Source organism: Eleutherodactylus coqui, chromosome 2 (assembly GCF_035609145.1).
Source record: "Eleutherodactylus coqui strain aEleCoq1 chromosome 2, aEleCoq1.hap1, whole genome shotgun sequence".
Classification (NCBI taxonomy): domain Eukaryota; kingdom Metazoa; phylum Chordata; class Amphibia; order Anura; family Eleutherodactylidae; genus Eleutherodactylus; species Eleutherodactylus coqui.
Window position 1 is genome coordinate 316,230,630 of NC_089838.1, and position 23,909 is coordinate 316,254,538.

The 23,909-nt window shown below is 46.5% G+C and overlaps 2 protein-coding genes across 3 annotated transcripts in view; one reads left to right on the forward strand and one right to left on the reverse strand.

Annotated features, from left to right (window-relative positions):
- PLPPR2 (phospholipid phosphatase related 2) overlaps positions 1 to 5,790 on the reverse strand; it is an 18,128-nt gene extending 12,338 nt beyond the window's left edge. The window contains exons 1-3 of the mRNA XM_066593671.1: positions 5,509 to 5,790; positions 1,371 to 1,494; positions 361 to 611 (exon numbers count right to left, since the gene is read on the reverse strand). Of these exons, the coding sequence (XP_066449768.1) occupies positions 361 to 611; positions 1,371 to 1,494; positions 5,509 to 5,712 (579 nt within the window). The 5' untranslated portion in view covers positions 5,713 to 5,790. The remainder of the gene's footprint in view (positions 1 to 360; positions 612 to 1,370; positions 1,495 to 5,508) is intronic.
- Positions 5,497 to 22,257, forward strand: TMEM205 (transmembrane protein 205). 2 transcript variants are annotated; one of them, XM_066593674.1, is made up of 4 exons: positions 5,497 to 5,737; positions 21,306 to 21,406; positions 21,517 to 21,680; positions 21,822 to 22,257. In XM_066593674.1, exons 2-4 carry the CDS (start codon positions 21,307 to 21,309, stop codon positions 22,122 to 22,124), a joined length of 567 nt encoding a protein of 188 aa, XP_066449771.1. In that variant the 5' UTR covers positions 5,497 to 5,737; position 21,306; the 3' UTR covers positions 22,125 to 22,257. The 2 variants fall into 2 exon arrangements, with proteins under 2 accessions (XP_066449771.1, XP_066449770.1); XM_066593673.1 differs by lacking the exon at positions 5,497 to 5,737 and adding an exon at positions 13,159 to 13,264.
- The last annotated feature ends 1,652 nt before the right edge of the window (positions 22,258 to 23,909 follow it).

A 23,909-nucleotide genomic window follows, 5' to 3' on the forward strand; every position in this document is an offset into this window, starting at 1 on the left:
GCGGGTATAAACGAATAACCATTGAGATTCCTGTGTGTCGCTCTGTATATTATACCTACGATTAATCACAATTACCCTGATCGCTTCTCACTAAATCCCCAGAACTTCTCTCGTGCTGCACCTTTCTTTGCAGTTGTCTTCCCCCATCAAATAGAAATTCCAAGACTATCTGAGCTCCGATAAGCAAAGCTCTTTATCATGTATATGATGAAACCTGCTCTTCACTAAATGGAGATGTTAAGCAATTAGTGCACATCTTCTTAGGTCATAACAGAAAATTCCCGGCCAAAGCCGGAAACTAATCTAGGGAGGTAAATAAGACTGTGATGTGATCCAATAAGCACAATGACTTGGACTGACCGTGGTGTAAACCGCAGAATACGCCCCGAGAGCTGCGGGTTTGGAGGGGAAGGCTTTACGGGCTTCGTGGATGAGATCAGGGTCCCCGTTGCAGGCATAGGGTGAAGATATATATTGCATGTGGGACTTGCATCCAAGGGCAGTGTAATTGGGGCGACAGAGAGACAGGAAGTGAGGGGCCTGGTTACCGGTGACTGTCTGAACGGCTCCAGCAAAGATCACGGTGCAAAAGAGACCAAATGAGAAAAGCCCTAAGACAGAAACATAAAAGACAATTAGTCAAACTATCTGTTGGGGTTTATTATGTACTTTACATCTTTATACTAACTAAAGTGCCCCCATAGCGATCTCAGGACACCGTGTCCCCCAGCAACCATGTTGTCCCCAAAATAACTGCTGCTACTACAACAATGTCAAGTGTAACTGGCAATAAGGGACCACTGAAAGGGCACTTTTGTTGCCAGCAGGAACTTTATTGTAAGGGGGCACAAAGGTAGCAGTCACTCTCATGCCCTCGTGCCTAAAAGCTACTCAGAAGAGACCAGTATTACAAATGGCCCCTATTGGTGTGGGTCTATTACATATTTTGCATTGCCAACAGCTACAAGTTAGGCCTCTGAGTCCAGAAAGATCAACTTTGGAAGAGAGTTACTGTACTTGCCTGTCAATGTCAAGCTATGCGGGTCCTGCCAGTTTTAACAAGTGCCGCCCGAGTGAGTTACCTTTTTTTTCCAAGAGAGAATACTCATAGGCTTGGCCCCTGCTAGTCGAGCACCAATGACTAGGCCTCATTGGAAATTGCTCAGAACGTTGGATTTTCCCAACTAATATGGATTCGCACTGATCCATGTGATTTAAGGCTGCACTCCGGGGTCAAGCCTAGCTTCCATACAGAGAAGCTCGAGTCATGCAAGGGGCCATTGAGTGTAGATCCTGGTGACAGTTGTCTCACTGGGTATAGGAGCATCAAGCTACACTTCTCTGTCAGGTCATGGAACTGGACATCTCACCCAAGATCCTGACAATGCGTCGCAGAAGAGGATTGAAGAAGCAACAATCTCCGCAAGAAATGATCTTCTCCCTACTCCTCCAGCGTGGATTGATGAGGACTGTGGACACTTCTCCCAGGAGGATCTGTAGTCAGACAAAAGCCTTACTCAACAAAGTCCATGTGTACAGCATATCATGGCCACGGCTCACTGAAAACACAGGTATTCACTAGTTGTCTCACGATGATTGATAGATTCATGAAGAGATATATTAACCCCTTAGTGACAAAGCTTTGTTTCGTTTTTTTCATTTTCGTTTTTTCCTCCCCCCTTTTAAAAAATGGCAACTCCTTTATTTATCCATCGACGTCGCTGTATGAGGGCTTGTTTTTGTGGGACAAGTTGTACTTTTCATTGGTACTACATAATGTACCATATAATGTACTGAAACTTTTAAAAAAATTCCAAGTGGAGTGAAATGGACATGATCACTTTATTCTATGGGTCAGTACGATTACTGCGATACCAAACTTGTATCGTTTTTTTTTTTTGCTGTACTACTTTATCAAAGATATATATTTTTAAAATTATTTTCTGCCGCCATCTTCTGCGCACAATAGATTTTTTTGTGCTAGAGCTGCGGGTACAGGTGGATTCCGCTGTGGGATTCAGCAGCAGAATCTGTGCGTGCCCGTGTGCATGAGGCCTTACTTTAACAGATCGGACTTTTACTGACGCAGCGATACCAAATATGTATTTTTGCTTATTATTTAGATTCTTTTATTACAACTATGGCAAAAGTGTTTTTTTTAAACTTTTATTACTTTTTTAAATAATCAGTAAAACTTTATTGATCTTATACTTACATTATTTTTTAGTCCCCAGAGGGGGGCTGTATGGGACCCTCGAACATCGTTCAGGGCATTTAAATGGTTAACAGCTCCGATGAGCCGCGTGGCTTATCGGTCTGTTGCCATAGAGTGTCGTTGTAAGAAACAGTTGGTGTTCACGATGTATGGAGGGAGATCGCTGTGCAGATCTCACGCCCATGTGTTCAAGTCCTGAAGGTGAGGACTGCCCTTGATGTCAACAATGTCTTGTTCAGTGTGGCGTTCCCTTTATGTTGCAGTCACTTGGTGTGAACAGGGTTGTATTCTGTGTATGTCTGTAGGTGTTGACCACACCTGTCCTGTTTCAGTGTGTACATATTTTGTATTTCCCTTGACAGTGTTCCTGCCTGTTACCATCTAGGGTGAGCCAGGCCCGATCACCCCACTTGAAGGCAGGGTTCCCTTTTTGTAGTTTTAGTTGCCTTATTAGAGTAGGGACTCACAAGACGAGGACTCTTGACGTGGGCTTGTGAGCTTACGTGTTCTGGCCAAAATATAAACCAATACCTTATACTTACTTATTAGCAATTCCATCTGCTTATATGTATTAGTTCATTGCTAAGTGTTTGGCTATCTGGTTTATGTTGTTGGTGTCTGTTCGTGAGTGTATACCCCTTTCTTGGTCCTGTCCAGCTTTCTCTTAAGATTGCATTCAAGACTGTGCAAACGAACGTAACAGCTTGATTCTGGTACTGCATCTATGTAGTAAACTGGGTTCTGGTACTGTATCTATATACTAAGCTTGGTCATATGTAGTATGTTTTTCAGTGTAGACTTTACTTAAAGGGCAGCTGAACTTCCAGCTAACTTTTGACATGTCATAGAGAAATGTCAAAAGCATTGGCAAGTGAGGTTCTGCTGCTGAGACCCTCGCTGATCGTTAGAATGAGGGGACTTCAGTAGTCATCCAAGCGCTTTTCTCTTTTGGTTGTTTTTGTTGCTTTTTAGCTCCTTCCAGCAGCTGAAGATGGCCTCATAGAGGTGTATAGAAGCTTCTTATACACCACTAGAATGCCGTCTTCAACAGCAATGGGGATTGGAGTGTAAAGGAAAAAATTACATTTATAAATTATCTCCCGCTACCTATGAAGAGTCATGGGGGCGGTCCTGGTGTCCTCTGGAGTCAAGCAGTTCTGCCATCACAAGTGAACTTTTATGAAAGTAAACGATGCAAAATAGAGCAGTGGGACTGGAATAGTACTGCCATCATTAAGGGGAATATGTCATCAGAAAATGACCTATCATATAAATCACATTTTTGTGTTAAACATATTTTTAGGAATTTTTGGTGAATTTTTAAAAAAAAAATTTAATTCACAATAGATAATGTCACAGCTCACCTCCTCCCCTCCCTGCACACTGACCACAAATTCTGTCACTTCCTGATCTGTAGAGAAAGCTTTGCAGCAGTGATCACACTAACATCACAGGCAGGATTACACTGAGAAGTGGCACTTATATGTAGGTCAGAAACGCTCCTTTCTCCTTAGGGAGAGCACCTAGACGGTGAGTGAGGAGACTCAAATGGCCATGCACGCTTCTCTGGGTAATATGCAAATAAGGGAGATGGAATAAAACCTCTACAGTGCCACCTATTGGAAGGCAGCATTCCTTCAAGCCAAAGTCAGTTTTTTTATACAAGCTTTGTAACAATGCCTGGCAATTAAAAGCAAAGCCAGACTACATGTACAGACAGTTGTTTCAGGGTTTTTGCCCTTCATCAGTGTACAGTAGGAGTTTGGCTTTGCTATTGAGAGGCCCGGGATGAGGGTCAGAAATGCTATCTTTTCTCCTTAGGGAGAGCACCTAGACGGTGAGTGAGGAGACTCAAATGGCCGTGCATGCTCCTCTGGGTAATTTGCAAATAAGGGAGATGGAATAAAACCTCTACAGTGCCACCGCACTGTAGAGGTTTTATTCCATCTCCCTTATTTACCTATATGTAGATAACAGGATCCACCATTCACAATAGGTGATGTCACAGCTCACCCCCTCCCCTTCCCTGCACACTGACCAGAGAGCCTAATACTAGTTTGTCACTTCCTGATCTGCAGAGAAAGCTTTGCAGCAGTCATCTCACTAACATGACAGGCAGGATGACACTGAGAGGTGACACCCATATGTACCACCATTTACAAGAGCTATAAGCTGTGACCATTTACACCCTCCCCCCTGTAGGATGACCTCTGTATATGTCAAAGAGCAGTCTAGAACAGTCTCTATACAAGTCAATGAGTCTTCTCCTGTTCATTGTTTGAATGGCCCATGAGGCTGCTGTAAAGCATATGCTCTAAATGCAGGAAAGATGGCCGCCCCATAGTCATGTATAGACAATAGAATAGAAAATCCTACAATCATAAAATAAAAAACGATTAGAAAAATGGAAAATGTTCCTCTATCTAGTTTTGATTAATAAACTAAAAAAATGGTAATATAGACCTCTTCAAACTTTGGTGCTGATGAGAATCTTTGACAGTACCATGGACAACAAGTAAAACAAGGTGGTGAGCAAATCCATCCGAACCTCCGATGTGAAACACAAAATGACCAAATTGATGACTGCTCTTATTCAGAACGTATCGTGAGAAGAACCAACCTATTAGAAACTCCATCAGGTTCCTGGCAATGAACTCCCTATATGGATTCCCCCCCCCCCCCCCCCTTCCTCTGGATCGACAATTGGGGCTAATAGGCTGAGATGAATGGGCATATGTCTTTTTTCGGCCTTACATACTATGTTACTATTTAATTCATATTCATGAAGGACTTTACGTCCAAAACGTTGCATGTCACCTAATGTCTAATGGACCCTGACGCACAGTACTAGTGTGCAATTCCCTTTCTTTGTGAGGACCTGAACCCGCACACAGCACCACAGTGGATATAAATCTAAGACGACAAGTGCGACCATGTGTGATGTCCGCTAGTTTACGGTGGCCTCCTCATGATTATTGTATGACTTTTGTTACTTGGCTTCTTTTCTCTTCCTACAGTGGAAAATTTTAATTCCTTCATGTGCCAAGAATGTGCAAGAAAGTATGAACTGATCTTCGGCTGCCTAGGGCACCGGAGCGCACACACAATCACCATGTCAGCCATTCTGAGCCCCTGCTGTCACCCTTTCTTGCACCGTCATATTAGATTACCGTTAGGTGACTGCTAAAGCCAGATTATCTGTAAAATCTACACCCAGCCCGGCGTCTCGCTAAAAACAAAAAATAACCAGGCTCAACATTCAACATATACACCAAAGGAAGGTATATACCTACCGTGAGGACTGGCAGCACGGTGATCAGTGGGTACAACAGACGTGGCGGGACTCGGCTGGCACTTTCAGGACCCGGATAAGGTTTGGACAGTGTACTGTCGTAGCAGAAGAATCCCTGGGAATGGACAGGGAAGGTGTCCGTGTACTCAAAGTGGTAGGAGAGGATAACCGTGCCGGCCATGAGGACAAGCTGGAAATAGAGCATCTTATCAGAGGAGCAAGGAACAAGGGTAAGAGACAAAGGAGCAGTAAGTGGAAGCTTGATGGAAAGGTTAGAGGGGGACAAGACACCAATGCAAAAGTGTGAGAGACTGACTGAAAGAACAAGAGTCGGTGGAGAAAGCCAAGTGGAATCAATGAGGAGAAGACATATATGGAAGACAATAGATAGAGAGATGAAATGACAGAAGAAGGAAGGATATTTGACTATTGGTTATGGGATCTAGTGGTCGGACTGTAATGGAAGGGATTGTGAATGAAAACTACAAGGGTTACCGACTAATATTGAGGAAGTAAGGTAGATGATGGGTCTAAGAAGAATAAGTTTATAAGTAAATCTGTAGTTGGACCAGAGGTAGAGAGCTGAGGGTTATAAGTAATATGTAGGAAGGTGCATGAGAAAGAAGACAAGGAGATAAGAAGGGTTAGTGGGAGATATGCAAGAAGGAGAAGTGAGGAGGACAGACAAAGCAAGAGATGTGAAGGAACTGTACGAGGAGTCTGGAGAGCGAGTGAAGCTCCCTGGAGCAGTCAGCACTCCCGTCACACTATGTCACGTCTACCACTCCCATCATCCCATGTCACATCCAGGCTCCACCGTTCCACCACATCATGTCACATCTGCCCCACTTTCATTGCATCTTGTCTCACCCTGTCCTCTCACACCTTATCTTGTCTCAGCATTTTGTAAAATGCTCCGTGTCTTCACCCACTCTTGTTAGGTTTCCCTACTCCTATCAATTCATATAACATGCCCCCCACTTCTACTACAACATGTCACTTGACCCCCGCCTTCAATTTTTTCACATCCAATTATGTGTCATGTTAATCGTTCAGTCACAATCGGCTTCTGACACATCATGGCAAATGCTACAGCCCAAAGTCATGGTAGGCCTCCTGTCTACCCCACACTCTGATTGACAAACACAGAACATGTGTACCCAGATTATTTTGGACCTCCAATCTCAGTAGACCCAGCTATTTGCCCTGGTGTGCTGGCGTTGGCACTATATTGGATTCCCACTCTCACCACATTATTCCTCATGCTTTCTAGTTCATCCACATCCTACCACACGTTTCCCACTCTAACCACATCATATACCATGGGTCTATCGTCAAACACGTCATGGCGCGTGTCCCCAACATAAAATAGAAACATGTACAGCATAAACAAGCGGGTACTACCTCGACAAATAGGAAGCAAGGTATGAAGGAGACACTGCTCTTAATCTCAGGCTCGTGTGCCGCCATGTGTGCAGCTCCAGAGCAACCTGCAGACAAACAGAAATAATAAAGACTCAAGTTGCTAGAAAAAAGTTAATTCAGTGGCAATAAAAGTTTCAGGAGCCGGGTTACTGTAATAAGATGTTACAGGGGTAATAAGAGGGGCAGGAGCCGGGTTACTGTAATAAGATGCTACAGGGGTAATAAGAGGGGCAGGAGCCGGGTTACTGTAATAAGATGTTACAGGGGTAATAAGAGGCTCAGGAGTTGGGTTACTGTAATAAGATGTTACAGGGGTAATAAGAGACTCAGGAGCCGGGTTACTGTAATAAGATGCTACAGGGGTAATAAGAGGGGCAGGAGCCGGGTTAATGAAATAAGATGTTACAGGGGTAATAAGAGGCTCAGCAGCCAGGTTACTGCAATAAGATGTTACAGGGGTAATAAGGGCTCAGGAGCCGGGTTACTGTAATAAGATGTTACAGGGGTGATAAGAGGGGCAGGAGCCGGGTTACTGTAATAAGATGTTACAGGGGTAATAAGAGGCTCAGGAGCCGGGTTACTGTAATAAGATGTTACAGGGGTAATAAGAGGCTCAGGAGTCGGGTTACTGTAATAAGATGTTACAGGGGTAATAAGAGGCTCAGGAGTCGGGTTACTGTAATAAGATGTTACAGGGGTAATAAGAGGCTCAGGAGCCGGGGTACTGTAATAAGATGATACAGAGGTAATAAGAGGCTCAGGAGCCGGGTTACTGTAATAAGATGTTACAGGGGTAATAAGAGGCTCAGGAGCCGGGTTACTGTAATAAGATGTTACAGGGGTAATAAGAGGCTCAGGAGCCGGGTTACTGTAATAAGATGTTACAGGGGTAATAAGGGGCTCAGGAGCCGGGATACTGTAATAAGATGTTACAGGGTAATAAGAGGGGCAGGAGCCGGGTTACTGCAATAAGATGTTACAGGGGTAATAAGAGGCTCAGGAGCTGGGTTACTGTAATAAGATGTTACAGGGGTAATAAGAGGCTCAGGAGCCAGGTTACTGTAATAAGATGTTACAGGGGTAATAAGAGGCTCAGGAGCCAGGTTACTGTAATAAGATGTTACAGGGGTAATAAGAGGCTCAGGCGTCGGGTTACTGTAATAAGATGTTACAGGGTAATAAGAGGCTCTGGAGCCGGGTTACTGTAATAAGATGTTACAGGGTTAACAAAAAGCTCAGGCCGGAGTTAACCGTTTCTGAGGTAGTAATAGGGCACCTATGATCAGTTGTACGATGATGTGATATGGATTACGCTTGGCATTTATGAGGTGTACCGGGATTTTCATCATACAGTCTTAGTATGATGACAATCCCGGTTAATGAATGTGCCCCTCCAGACCCCGTCTTAGCACAGACCTGCTGGCATCGTGTAGATATTCCCCCTCCCTATCACGCTCCGGTATATCAGCTCAGAGGGAGGAGAGAGCGGGCTCCCAGTCTTCGAGGAGAAGGGTTAGGAGACAGCGATAAAAAAAACACAATGAGAGAAATGACAATATTGGAATTACTAGTGGGTAACAAAATGTATTAAATGAAGAGGGGGAAACAATATGGAAATAGAAAGAAAATCCAAAAAAATCACTGACACAAAAATACCAGGAAATTAGGGGGAAAAAGGGGAGTAATGATCTGAGAGAGGAGACCAGGGAGAGGAGGATCAGGACGGACAATGAAGGGATGAGGAAAAGAATAGTGTGATGGAGGGAAGAGGAGGAGAGAAACAGCTGCAGGGGGCTTATTAGTAGGCTGACGGCATATGCTGTGTGATCATAACACCCACCTCTCCATACCTGAGCCCTAACACTGACTCATCGCCCCCTACTGGATGTCTCAGGAATGGTCTGCTTGTCATATACTGTACTGTGTATATTGGGTTTGGTTAGATAGAACATCTCTGATACATGTGAGGACCCCCAGCACCCCCAATATGGTTGGAGATAGATAACAGTAGCTATTGGACTAGCACACTGGAAGGCCAGCAGTGTCTGTTTAGCCACTTGGGGTTTGAGGAGCCCATTTTTTTATTTGGCTTTCGTCTCTTTACAATCTGACGGTTGTTTTATTTCTGGTGTAGTTTTATACATTTTAGCGTGCGCATCGTTTAATGTTAAACTTCTCCATTTTTTTGTATAATGGAATGTATTACGAGTGAGAGGCGGTTCACATCATGTTCTTACTGCACGTTTAGCATATTCATCAAACGCACATGATAAGCCTGCAGGGTTGTATGCGATTTTATGCATGTGTACTTTTTTTAGTGTATGTGTTCACTTTTTACAGTTCCATCATGGAGGTTCGGGGTTCGCATGGAGCAGCTATCTTTGACAGCTGACACCCGCCAGCAAAAGCAACGATCAGCGCTCATGCTGATCACGACTGTTAACCCTCTAAATGCCGCAGTCAATTCTGACAGCGGCATTTAAATGCCTCAATGGGATTACAAACAGTCCCGATGCCATTCAGTTTCCATAGCAACCGAGGCCCTTCTGAAGGTCAACCCAGTGCTACCATTGCAGATTGACTATGAAACTTAGCCTGTGGCATGGCTTGATAGATAGATTCTCTGCCCATAGTGGGGATATCCCTTAAGCTCCACTGCTTGGGAATCCCTCTCTCCCTGTGGAGATGGGGAAAGAGGATTTTCCCATAGCAAGGAGAGAGAGGACAGAGCTAGAGGGGCGGGGCTAGCCCTCAGGGAAGCCCTATAACCCCGCCCACTGTCTCCCCCCACTACAGGGATTCCCTCATTCTCCCCTGCAGGGGAATTTCTTCTCTCCCTGCTTCTGGGGAATCCCTTATTCTCCCCTGCAGGGAAATATTGGTACAGAGTTGAGATGGAGGGAGTCCTCAGCGATGAAGGGAGTTCCCAGGGGACTCCCTTCATCTCGCTTTCTCTCTCCTTGCTACAGGGGAATTCCTCCAGCTCAGCTGCTGGGGAAACCCTCTATCCGAGCTGAGAGGAAGGGAATCCCTAGCGATGAAGGAAAGCCCCAATCCTGTGAATGAACAATTTTACATCTAATTAAGCTCGGGACTTGATATTTTTTTGCGCAGTTAGCCGCAATTTCTTTGCGCAGCTAACTTCTGAGTGTGAATGAGGCCTTAGGCACCTCAAATATAGTTCTAGCTACAGGCTGTTCCTCTTTTTCGACTGCGATTAGATGTAAAATTGCAATAACCCAAGTAAGTAATGTGTAAAACAATTTAGATAGATTACTCTTAGGCCGCTTTAACACTGGCGAGAAAATCGCACACGATTTGTGCATTGCGAGAGGGACAAATGTCACATCATTATGAACTCCATTCTTTTGAACGGGGTCTTACACATGAGCGATGTCTTCCTGCATCGCATCTCAATGTGATGGGGGAAACAAATCGCGGCATGTTTTATCTAGTGCGTGCGATCGCATCTCCCGTTGTTTTCAATGGGGCCGATGGCAGCATCGCACCACATGCTAGGTGCCCGGTGCCATGGGAGGGTTCCCTATTGAAAGGATCGCGACATCAACGATGTGATGTGTGGCGGTTTTTACGGGGAATTCACATGCTGGCAGGCGCGATATTGGGTGTGATTCACGGCCGATATCGCGCTCACCTGTATGAAGTTAGCCTCACAGTTGTCAATGTGCGCAATTTAGAACTACGTTTTTCAATTCTAGCCTATGGGAACATTGAGCGACATGTTTTGATAAAGTTTTTATCTTAAATCGTATATGTTTGGCCACGGCTAAAGATATGGAAATGTTTATTTTAAGAAAAAATGAGTTTATTGTATTTTTTGATTTTTTGATTTGGTAGACCCTGATGTCTTCCGCTGTTTGCACTACTTAACTGCTATAATCAGTGTTGACTTGTGACATCAAGGAGTTGAACAGCCAGATTGGCAGGTTTCTCCGCTTGCGGGTTCTTACCCCACTTACTTTTCTCTCAGGCCTGCCTTGCGGTCAGTTGGTAAGCGCCCCCTGCAGGTTGTGACCGCGCTCACGCCAGGTCTGATGATGCTGGAGAATACAGTCAGTCTTCCTGCTCTCTGCAGCAAAACGCTTACAAGAAATATAATACAAACTTACAACGTGGAACATGGCTGTCACTCCAATTATCCCCCCGCCGAGGAGGCGGAATGTCCTGTCAGCACTTATCACCTCTGTCACACAGAAGTGGCTGCTCTGCAATATAAGCTGCATGGCAGTGCATGCCACTCAGCGTGCGCTATCCATAGGAGGACCCCACTGTAAGCTGGCATGAGGGGCGCTGCTGACGGTGTGAGCCGCGGCCGGTGGACTCATATCTGACCCTCCTCCTCATCTCCAGTGCACTATGCTACTTCCTACCTCTGGCAGCCGTAATTCTAGAACCCCCCCCCCCCTCCTCCCCTCAATCTTGGGGCCTTATCCACCCAACATACGGCCATTACCGGGTCAGGCCCAAGAATTCGGATGTAAAAAAATTCGGATGGCACAAGATGGATTTCCTTGGAGGCCCACAGGCTATCCGTTTTTTTTTGTATCCAAATTCCTTTTTCGTGCGTATGGAAACCACTGCAGCGTGCCCTACGTTTGTGAACATTTGCGCAGCAAATGTCCCTATAGAAGTCTATGGGGGGTGCAAAATACGCAACAGGATGTGCAATTTGCTGCGTAATTCTGAGGGGAAAATAACACATCTGGAACTCATTAGGCTAAATAGCCATTTAAATTGTGGCGCGGTGTCCCGTGCGCAAAAATTGTATCCTGCAGATGCAAAAAGTGCGGTGAAATAAACCAATACATACGAAAAAGGCCTCGTTCTCGGTGCAAATATGCTGCGTTAAGGTGCGCACAAAAACGCGTGCGCCCGTGTGAAGGAGCCCTAAAACTTTGTTTTCTTGTGATACCTGATACTAAAATCCTAGAGAAAGATACGTCTAATCCCCGGATCGCGGCCCCAACTAGCGCTGTCCGCAGAACGGCTGACTTACTCATTTTAACCCCTTTAGGACACGGCCTATTTTGGCCAAGAGGACGAAAAGTTTTGGGGATTTTCATTCCCAGTCGTAACTTTTTTATTCTTCCGTTGAGGCGGCCGTGTGAGGGCTTGGGTTTTGCGTAGCGAATTGTAGTTTTTATTGGTGCCATTTTGGGGTACTGAACTGCGCATGCTTGGATGGTGTAGATTTGTGCATGTATTGGGGCACAGTAATGCAGGGCCAGTATAGACGGGCGCAGTATAGAGGGGCGCAGTATAGACGGGCGCAGTATAGAGGGGCGCAGTATACATGGGCGCAGTATACATGGGCGCAGTATGCATGGGCGCAGTATACACAGGCGCAGTATATGAGGGTGCAGGACCAGATATGTTCACTGCTTCACTTAATGGCGCACCTCCCGTAGACTTTTATGGGGCACTTGGTGCGCAAATGCACACAAAAATAGAGCCGGTCCTATTGTTTTCCATGAGCGTGAGATTTGCGCACAAAACACATTCATGGGAGCGAGACAATTGACACCCTTCCATTGATTAAAAGTCCATTTAGCCTAATGAGGCGCAGTGTTTCGCGCATCACCTTGCGTATTCACGCGCATAACACGCTCGAGAGCGAACCCTTTGAAATCGATGGATTCTAGTCCGTGCTCTAAAATATATGTGCGCAAAAATACACGCAAATATGGTCGCGTGAAGAAGCTGTAATATGCGCAAACCAACCTTGTTCATGCGCAAATACATTGTGCTAAAGTGAGAGATTTTGCGCATTCGCTAATGTAAAGCCGCCCTTAGGGCAAAAACACATGGGTGCATGCGCTAATACGCTCACCGCTATGGAACTCATTAGTAAGGTCAGTAAAAAGGCGTATTGGTGGTCACTAAGGGGTTAATACCCATCCTGCAGATGGGGTCCAGCTTTAGACTTTGGGGTAACCGCTTTAAGGGCACTTATGAGGGCACTGTGACTGGCACTGTAATGGCAGGACTGTGGGGACCCCGCGGCGCTGTATGTAATAGGAGCTTTATTGAATACATTACTATGTTATTTCACAGCCCGCTTCCAAACGCGAAGCCAGAGACGGCGGACTATTTTGCCCTAACCAGGCTTCCGTAGCTCGCAGCCACCTTAGTAACCGTTGCTAAGAGAGCACTGAGCGTATAATTGGTCTGAACACGCCCAGCTAGCGCCCCGGGACCAATCACCGACAACTAAGGGGAGTGACGTCACGAGGAGCAATGACTTTCCAGGGAACCCGGAAGTAGCTGGCAGCCGCTCTGCCACTCTCGGGCCGTGAAGGGGCGACTGACAGGTACAGCGGCCGTTATGACGTCATATGTTTGTGGCTTAGCTGTTGTTCTGGGATTTGTAGTTCCCCAGCGGAGCTGCTTATGGTTTCCTACGTTGTGCAGAGGGTTAATGAGTGAGAGTTGTGAGAAGTGCCACCATTCATGCAGCGGAGCGCAATACTGATGTCGTGCTTGTAAGATTGCGATGAGCGTGATGCGATTTCTGATAACGTTACATCACGGCGCTGAATGGGCGATTATTATTCTTTTTATTCAGACATGACAATCGCACGGACGAGATTCCTGCAACTCGCAGAAAAATAGATCGCCGTGACTTTTCTATGGCGCAGCATCGCTGTCAGAGAAGAGTCAACCCTGTAAGAAAACGGTGGGTTCTATTTCCTGCGAGTTTTGCGCATCTCTCAGCGCACAAGTCGCCGGTGTGAGCGTCCCGCTCAGCCTGTCACCAATCGCCTTCATCAGACCGGCGATCCGATTTGAAGGTTTCACTCAGGCTGCACGCCGACAGGCGATTGTAATCCCTGAAAAATGGTCCAATTTTTTTTTTTTTCCCTCATTTTTGACTTCTGTCCGTTTTTCACGTAGAAAAAAAAATATGCTCTGCATTTCCTGTTTGTTTTACATTTTTTTTTGTTATTTATTTTTTATGGTCGCCATGGTTACACGTGTTAAATCGGCCTCCCTCACATCATGCAGTGCAGTCTGAGATGCTGCGGGTTTTTTTACGCCCCGTGAACCTCTTCATTCACTTTCCGTGCGATTGTGGTCCAGAAACCACACAATCGCCCCCACCCCGTCCCCCCCATGTGAATACAGCCTAAAAGGGGACCTCCATCTCTGATCTCTTCTGTAACCTTGATTTGGCACAGAATGCAAATTTCTAGGTCTTCCATCTACAGCGGCCGGACTCTGAGCCTCCTCTGCATGGCGGAGGGGATGTGATGACCCCCGAGTGCCCCATCAGTCCTGCCCCTTTAAGGATCCCTGCTTGTTATCTGGGTGATGATGCTCCAATTCCTCTTCCTGCTATCTGTATAATGAAGAGATCGTTAATCTCTAATATACTTAGCACTTTACTTCCTCACACTCTGCTTGCTGTCAGTGAATAGCAACAATCAGGAAATGACAATTCATCCTGATCGCATCCAGCAGCTACAGCCCTTGTGATGAGAGTGCGCTGATACACTGTAACGAGCTGCTCTTGGCATCTGCCTGTAGACAGCAAGCAGAGATCTTGAAAATGTGGGAGGAATTGTTTCTAAATCAACAGACATGTGAGGGTTTCCCCAGCTGTATCGGGGGCAGCATGGTTGGATTTCTACCTGTCTGGTTATGTTTTTCTATGAATAAGCGGCGCCAAATGTGCCCTGCGTCCGCTTATCTTCCACTCTTTAGACGTTATGTGAGATCTGCTGGTCTGGCTATGTTAAAGCGGTCCGGACCTCCATCTAATCTGCGGCAACCACCAGAAGCTTTCTGTCCGCAGGGGCCGATACAACAACGGATTTCTGCGCTTCTGAAGCTCATAGGAGCCCAGCGCGCCACTAGATGGGGGTCTTTATAAAGCGGTCATTCACTGTATGATGGGGCTGAACCCTTCGGAGGTCTTTGCTCTGACATCCTCTCTATATGCCCTCATAGGGAATCTAGGCAGTGGTGGTTGTAATGTGTTGGCCGGGTACAGGTCCTGGCACGGCTCCCGGACTGAACAGCCACATGCCGCCCACATTGGCCTCGTATACTGTACACAGCTACTCCCTCCTTATCTGCTGGAGGCATAGTGACTCAGCACCGAGTGCTCCTGGCCAGGACACTAGTAATCTGGTGTCTGAGGAGCGTCAAATATGATGGGGGTAGTAATATACGTTCTATACACTGTCCTACCAAATGTAACTGGACCCCTGAGCAAGAATCACAAGTAGTATTTATTTCCATATGTCATGCTTAGTGGCGCCCCCTTTGGCCCTAATGACATCGGATACTCTCCATGATATACTTTCTACTAAAGTCCTATACACTTCAGCTGGTATTTCCCTCTATTCATCCTGCAAACGTCTAGCAAGTTCTCTCAAAGAAGTTGACGCTCTTCATATTTCCTGAACGGATGTTGCAGTTTGTCCAGTAAGGTCCAGGTTGGGACTCTGTGCAGCCGGTCCAGTCGTGGGACATCCATATGCTCAACCCAATGTAAAACAGCATTGTATTTGTGACAAGGTGTATCGTCTGGTTGGAAGTATGGCCGACCATTCCCAGAGTATTCCTACATTGTCAGCAGCACATTATTGTCTAGAATATCAGGGTTTACCTCCATGTTCATGGTTCTTGGCATTACAACCAGCGGACCGAGACCATAACGGAACCTCCGCCGTACTTACCATCGGCAGAAGGCGTTCCCCTGGCTTCTCCACATCTAGGAAACTCTCTTCTTGACCCCCTACAGTCCGGCTTCCACCCTCTGCACTCAACAGAAACCGCCCTGACTAAAGTGTCAAATCACCTCCTGAAGGCTAAATCGAGGGGTGACTACTCCCTACTGATCCTCCTCGATCACTCCACCGCATTTGACACTGTTGACCACAAACTCCTCCTCAGTATTCTTTGCTCTATCAGCCTAAGGCCTCCTTCCCACGGACGGATTTCCGCCGCGTTGCCCGCTGCTATTAGTTTCTATTGAACCTAATAGCTCAATGCTCACGGTGCGGAATTCCATCGCAGAATTCCGCACCGTGAAATCTCCCGTCCTTACCCGCGGCATGCTCTATTTGCCGCGGGTATACGCGCGTCCGGCTTCTATTGCAGTCAATGAAAGCCGTCCGCTCACACTATCTTCCGCTGTAGCACAGTGGAAGATAGCGTGAAATCGCCTCTCCGCCCGCCGCGTCATGTGACGCTGTGGGCGTGTCTTGTGACGTGGCCGGTGTGTCACATGACGCTGCGGCGTGTCACGCCGAAGCGTCATGCGGGACCCAGGACACCGGATCCGCTGGTAAGTATGGGGTCTCTGGGGGGCGCCGTGACGGGCTTCGCTGCGGAATATTCCGCGGCGGAGCCTGTCATGGCCGTGTGCAGCCGGCCTAAAGCACACTGCCCTCTCCTGGTTCTCCTCCTACCTATCTGACCGCTCTTTCAGTGTCTCCTTTGCTGGCTCTACCTCTCCTCCTCTTCCCCTTGCTGTTGGGGTCCCCCAGGGCTCGGTCCTCGGCCCCCTCCTTTTCACTATCTACACAGCCCCTATTGGACAAACCATCAGGAGATTTGGCCTCCAATACCATCTGTATGCTGATGACACCCAGCTATACACCTCTTCCCATGACATCTCTGCACCCTTACTCCAAAACATCACTAACTGTCTGTCCGCTGTCTCTAACACCATGTCCTCTCTCTACCTAAAACAGAACCTCTCAAAAACTGACCTGCTGGTATTTCCACCCTCCACTAACCGCCCTCATCCTGACATCTCCACCTCAGTGTTTGGCGCCACCCTAACTCCCAGCACGCCCGCTGCTTTTGGGATATATTAGACCCCGATGTCTCCTTCACCCCCTACATCCAATCTCTGGCCCGAACCTGTCAGCTGCACCTCAAAAACATCGCAAGAATCTGCCCTTTTCTCACTATAGACACGCTAAAAATGCTCACTGTTGCCCTCATCCACTCCCGGCTCGATTATTGCACCTCGTTGCTGATCGGCCTCCCCTGCACCAGACTCTACCCCCTCCAATCCATCCTGAATGCGGCAGCCAGGCTCATCTTCCTGTCCAGCCGCTACTCGGACGCCTCTGCCCTGTGCCGGTCACTGCACTGGCTGCCCGTTAAATGCAGAATACAATTTAGGCCTCCTTCCCACGAACGGATTTACGCCGCGTAAATTCGCGGCAAAAATCCGCTGCGTTGCCCCCTGCTATTAGGTTCTATTTAACCTAATAGCACAATGCTCACAATGCGGAATTCCACCGCGGAATTTCGCACCGTGAAATCTCCCGTCCTCACCCGCAGCATGCTCTATTTGCCGCAGGTGTACGCGCTGACGGCTTCCATTGCAGTCAATGGAAGCCGTCCGTTCACGCTATCTCCTGCTGTAACACAGCGGAAGATAGCGTGAAAACGCTTCCCCGCCTACCCCCGCCACGTCATATGACGCGGTCGGCGCGTCACGTGACACGGCCGGACGCGTCATGTGCCGTGGTGGGCGTGTCACATGACGCGACGGCGGTGGGCGGGGAAGCGTCTTCACGCTATCTTCCGCTGGTAAGTATGGGGTCTCTGGGGGGCGCCGTGACGGGCTTCACTGCGGAATATTCCGCAGCGGAGCCCGTCACGCTCGTGTGAAGCCGGCCTTAAACTCACCACCTTCATCCACAAAGCTCTCCACAGCGCAGCGCCCCCCTATATTGCCTCCCTCATCTCAATCCATCACCCAGCCCAGGCTCTCCGCTCTGCTAATGAAATCGGACTGAGTGCCCCTTTAATTTGAATCTCTCTCTTCTCCAGAGCAGCACCGGTCCTCCGGAACGCACTACCAAAGGCCACCCGGGCAATCCAGGACTCGAAAAACTTTAGGCGTGCTCTAAAAATGCACCTCTTCAGGGAGGCATACCGCATTCCCTAAACAAACCCCTCTATACGCCGCCTGATAACTTGCTCCCTGTCATACCGACTGCAGTTCCTGCTAGCCGTTATCAAACGGCATCTGCAGTCATACCGATTCAGCGACTGTACGGCCTTACCATTGTCTGCGGGTATAGCACCCCTCACTGGTATTAGTGTATCTTGACGCCACCAGGAATTCCTGGTCGAGTCAAGATTGACAGAGGGTAAAGCCCCCTGATGCTGATTGGCTGGACAGCGTCCTCTGCTCCAGGTCCTGGAAGGGCTGTTCAGATCTGTACAGAAACCATACAGCGCCCGCCAGCGGTGCTAGCGCGCAACTCCAGCAGCAAGTCGGTTCCCCGGGGGCGGAGCAGAAGGCGGAACCCCCCCTGACAGCAGGAGCGCAGCGCGACTTCATGGAAGTTCTTTTACCGGGAGCGGCATTGAGGGACCACTGAAATGGCCACCGGAAGGGAGCAGAGAGACGCCGACCGTACTCGCAGTGCTTTGTCGGCAGCAGCACAGAGGGAGCAGTGATGCGGGCGGCAACACTGAGCGGAGAACCGGCAACTGGGATGGAGGGGGTGAGCCGGCGGCCGCCTACGAGGCCATGCGTCACTTGGCAGACACGACCAAGCACACACGCTGCAGCGTCTATATTTCTTTGCGCCAGCGCTGCAGCAATACGCTGAGGGGTACTATTCTAATTTGCGTTATGCTATCACATGTTACCGCTATAACATGGCACCATTAACATTTCAGCATGTAAGCCTAAGCAGAATAGTTGCCCTCTGCGTAAGGCTGCATTGCTGCCACTAATAAACCCACACTATTCTGCTGCTAGCACCTTCGTCCCTTCACCCTATCAGAAGCTAGGGGTGTGACAGGGGCGTTGCTGCTGTCACACCCCTAGCTTCCTGGTGGCATCAAGGTACACTAATACCCCCCTTACTCTGCACCCCACCATACAGTGCACATCTCCAGCCCTTTGCCTTCTGTATCACCCCGTTATCTGTAGTATGTAAGCTCGTTAGAGCAGGATCCTCACCCCTACTGTCTCCATCAATTGATTACTACATGTAACCGTGGATTTGTATTTATTCCCCCTGTCTCGTAAGCGCTGCGGAATATGTTGGCGCTATACAAATAAAGATTATTATTATTATCTGATGTGCAGATGAAGTAATGTGATTCATCACTCCATAGAACGTTCTTCCATTGCTCAACTGTCCAATGATGTCGCTCCTTGCATGCATCATCTTTAATAACCCCTTAGTGACGGAGCTTTTTTGCTTTTTTCCATTTTCGTTTTTTCATCCTCCCTTTTAAAAAAATCGTAACTCCTTTATTTATCCATCGACATCGCTGTATGAGGGCTTGGTTTTTGCGGGACGAGTTTTAGTTTTCAATGGCACTAGTTATTGTACCATATAATGTACTGAAAAACGTAAAAAAAAATTCTAAGTGGAGAAAAATGAAAAAACGGCATTCGCCATCTTTCGGTGCGATTTGTTTCTACGGCGCACAAACTGCAACAAAAATGACCTGATAACTTCATTCTATGGGTCAGTACGATTACTGCGATACCAAACTTGTATAATTTTTATTTTTTATTTTTTTGCTGTAGTACTTGTATTTTTTTTTTTTAAGATATTTATTTTTTTAAATTATTTTTTGTGTCCATTTTCTGCGCACAATAACTTTTTTAGTTTTCCGCTGACACAGTTAAGTGAGGGCTCATTTTGTGCGGTACGTCCTGTCATTTCCGTTGGTACCATTGTTGCGTACAATTGACGTTTTGATCGCTTTTTGTGACACTTTTTTTTTTCTTGGAGATAGGGTGACCAAAAAAGTGCATTTCTGGCGTTCTTTTATTTTTTTTTTCGGACTACGTTCATCGTGTGGGTAAAATAATGCATTAATTTGATAGATCAGACTTTTAGGGACGCAGTATTTTTGGTTTAATATTTAGATTTTTTTTTAATTGCAAATATGGCAAAAGGTGTTTTTTTTTTTTAAACTTTTATTACTTTTTTTTAAAAATTTTAATAAATAGTAAAACTTTTTTGTTTTTATTTTTATACTTTTCTTTTAGTCCTCCTAGAGGACTACAACCAGCGATGCTTTGATCGTTCCTGCAGTATGACTTAATGATACAGCATTACGTCATACTGCTTTTTGACAGGCAGTCTATCAAGCCACCCCAAGGGGATGGCTTGATGGGCAGTCTGCTGAGGCAGCCCTGGGGCCTTTTAGAAGGCCCCCGGCTGCCATGACACCTGCACGGCTCCCCCGATCTCACCGCTGGGGGGCGTACGGGAACCCCGAACATTGTTTGGGAGATTTAAATGCCGCTGTCCGAATTGACAGCGGCATTTAAAGGGTTAATAGCCGTGATCGGCCGTACGGCCGATCGCGGGTGTCAGCTGTAATAAACAGCTGACGCTCGCGCTGTATGGATCTCTCTCCATACACGTCCTGCAAGAGCAGGACGTAAAAACACTATAGGGGCGTCACTAAGAGGTTAAGAGAACTCGCCAAACATTTGTAGATTGAATGGAGGGAAATACCAGCTGAAATGTATCACATTAGTAAAAAGTATACCACGGACAGTACCCAATGTCATTAGGGTCAAACTACTAACGACCACTTGTCCGTGAGTATGTGTGTGGCTGCTTCTTGGCTCCGCCCCTGACCACATAACTGACGTCATCGCAGGTCCTACACCATATATAAAACACAGAGCCTGACTAATGGAAGAAGAACAAAGTTAGGACTCTTGGAAGGGGAAGAAAAAAATAACAAAATGACAATACTGTTGCTGTGAGAGGAGCCATTCTGGAGTTTGGTACAATGTACTGTATACTGCATAAGAACCAACCCAAAGAGCTACCTACAGAGCTGGACAGCAGCTACCAGGACCTGTGATGACATCACTGTCATGTGATCATGTGTGTGGGTGGAGTCAGGGATCACATGACCAGGAGCTGATCACTGTATCCAGGAGTTGGCTGTCATCCCTGCTGCATGAGCTGAAGGGATCAGGATGTAGCAGAGCTGTGTGGGAATCGGCGTGGATGTAGTAGAGCTGTGTGGGAATCGGCGTGGATGTAGTAGAGCTGTGTGGGAATCGGCGTGGATGTAGTAGAGCTGTGTGGGAATCGGCGTGGATGTAGTAGAGCTGTGTGGGAATCGGCATGGATGTAGTAGAGCTGTGTGGGAATCGGCATGGATGTAGTAGAGCTGTGTGGGAATCGGCATGGATGTAGTAGAGCTGTGTGGGAATCGGCATGGATGTAGTAGAGCTGTGTGGGAATCGGCATGGATGTAGTAGAGCTGTGTGGGAATCGGCACATTATGCCACCAGAAACACTAGTACTACAATTTCCTAATAATTACTAGTAACAATATAATAATCAGCACATGTACTTTTTTTTTTTTCTCCCACTGCAGGATGGTGTCAGAAGGGGAGCCCGCGAGCCTGGTGAAGGTGGTCTACCTCCTGGTGCTATCGGCAGTATGGGGCATGCAGTTCTGGGTGACGTTTGTAGCAGGTGACTAATCAAGACACCTTGATTAGTAATGGTTGACTTCCCTGTCTATAACGAAGAGCTTGTGTAGCAATGTATGGTGTAGGTGACATGTCCGTCTGCTCTCTCTGCAGGATTTGTATTGATCAGGGGGGTTCCCCGGCACACATTCGGACTAGTACAGAGCAAGCTGTTCCCGTTCTATGTGCATATAGTCATGTGCTTCTCCTTCCTGAACCTGGCAGTGTACGCAGCGTATCATCCGCGGGAGTTGCTGTCCTCCACCGAGAGTATACAGGTGAGTCCTCCCTCAGCTGACATGCATCATAATTGTACTGGTGGTCTTATAGTGAGTAGAGGGATCCAGGGCCCAGGTGCAGCTCCTCACCCCCTGGGAGAAATCCTCTCGTCAGTCTTCTCCTTTCTCTCTGTCTTGCAGATCGCCTTCTTCTTCATCACACTCATTGTGTCAGCACTTAACGCTCGCTGGTTCTCCCCTGCCACAACCAAAGCCATGTTTAAGATGCAGGCCATAGAGCGTGAGCATGGCCTGGGGGGAGAGATCGGGCTGAGCTCCAAAATTGAGGGGTACAAGCAGCTGCAGGAGAAGGACCCCAAATACAAAGCCTTACGCAAGAACTTCATGCGCTACCATGGCATCTCCGCTCTGTGCAACCTAGTGACATTACTGTGTAATGGCGCCAACCTTGTATTTACTGCTCTGCTGCTGCCCACAATATGAGGAATCTGCAGGATACACAACCAACATGCCAAACACTTCTATCATTCCAGTTCATTTCTTGCTAATTGATGTGATTTCTCTGCCTGTAAACTTTATATTGAATAAAATGTGACATTTTTATAAAATACTAAAATGACAACATATTCTTGTGTGAATCCGGTCCCTCTGATTTCAGAGCTGAGAAATCTGTGCAATCATGTCCTATTGTACAAGCCTTTTTCTGCAATATTTCTCAGTAGAATACTGCCCCCTATGTACAAGAATATAACTACTATAATACTGCCTCCTATGTACGAGACTATAACTACCGTGTTTCCCCGAAAATAGGGCACCCCCTGAAAGTAAGACATAGTAAGACATTTGCAGAAGTTTTATGGCTGTGTGTGTGAGTCAGGCAACCTGTGTGTGATTCTTAAGGCTGGGTTCTCACAGAGCGTATTTCCAGCGGAAATCTCGTGGTTTGGCCACAGCGATAAACAGCGAGATTTCTGCCGGGAAAGCGCTGCTTCAAAACCCACGGCACTCAGCTGCTTGTTTTGAAGCGACCTTGCCGCATGCTTTTCCGTTTCTGTGGCCGATGAATCCGCACCACAACACCGGCTTCTCCCAGCTTTGCCGTGACAGATTTGCTGTCCCATGTGGACAAGATTTCTGAGAAATATCGTCAACAAAGCTGGCCAATTGAGGGATTAGCGGCCACAGACTGATTTGCCGCGGCAAAATAAGACACCCCCTAAAAATAAGATGTAGCGCATATTTGGGAGCAAAAATTATTATAAGACTCGTCTTATTTTCGAGGAAACAGGGTACCCCTCTTTCCCTGAAAATAAGACATACCCTTAAAATAAGACAGCATGCTTTTCCAGAATTTTTGAGGATGCAAAATGATTTTTCAGGCTTTTTGAGGATACTTGAAATATAAACCCTACTCCAAAATTAAGCCCTGCTAAGTTATTTAAAAACGTTAATTTAAATAGTGTCCAGGCAGCTATACATGTAAAAAAGTTAAGCCTTTTTGAACAAAAATTAATATAAGACCCTGTCTTATTTTCAGGGAAACAGGTACTATAATACTGCCCCCCATGTGCAGGAATATAACTACTGCAATACTGCCCCCTATGTACAAGAATAAAACTACTATAATACTGCCCCCTATGTACAAGAATATAACTGCTATAATACTGCCCCCTATGTACAAGAATATAACTATTATAATACTGCCTCCTATGTACAAGAATATAACTACTATAATACTGCCCCCTATGTACAAGAATACAACTACTGTAATACTGCCCCCTATGTACCAGAATATAACTACTATAATACTGCCCCCTATGTACCAGAATATAACTACTATAATACTGCCTCCTATGTACAAGAATATAACTACTATAATACTGCCTCCTATGTACAAGAATATAACTACTATAATACTGCCTCCTATGTACAAGGATATGACTACTATAATACTGCCCCCTATGTACAAGAATATAACTACTATAGTACTGCCTCCTATGTACATGAATATAACTACTATAATACTGCCCCCTATGTACAAGAATATAACTACTATAATACTACCCCCTATGTACAAGAATATAACTACTATAATACTACCCCCTATGTACAAGAATAGAACTACTATAATACTGCCCCCTATGTACAAGAATAGAACTACTATAATACTGCCCCCTATGTACAAGTATATAACTACTATAATACTGCCCCCTATGTACAAGAATATAACTACTATAATACTGCCCCCTATGTACAAGAATATAACTA

Coding starts and splice junctions, on each gene's coding strand:
- TMEM205 (XM_066593674.1), top strand. CDS start 21,307: ATGGTGTCAGAAGGGGAGCCCGCGAGCCTGGTGAAGGTGGTCTACCTC. Junction 21,407..21,516: donor CTGGGTGACGTTTGTAGCAG/GTGACTAATCAA, acceptor CTCTCTCTGCAG/GATTTGTATTGATCAGGGGG. Junction 21,681..21,821: donor CCTCCACCGAGAGTATACAG/GTGAGTCCTCCC, acceptor TCTGTCTTGCAG/ATCGCCTTCTTCTTCATCAC.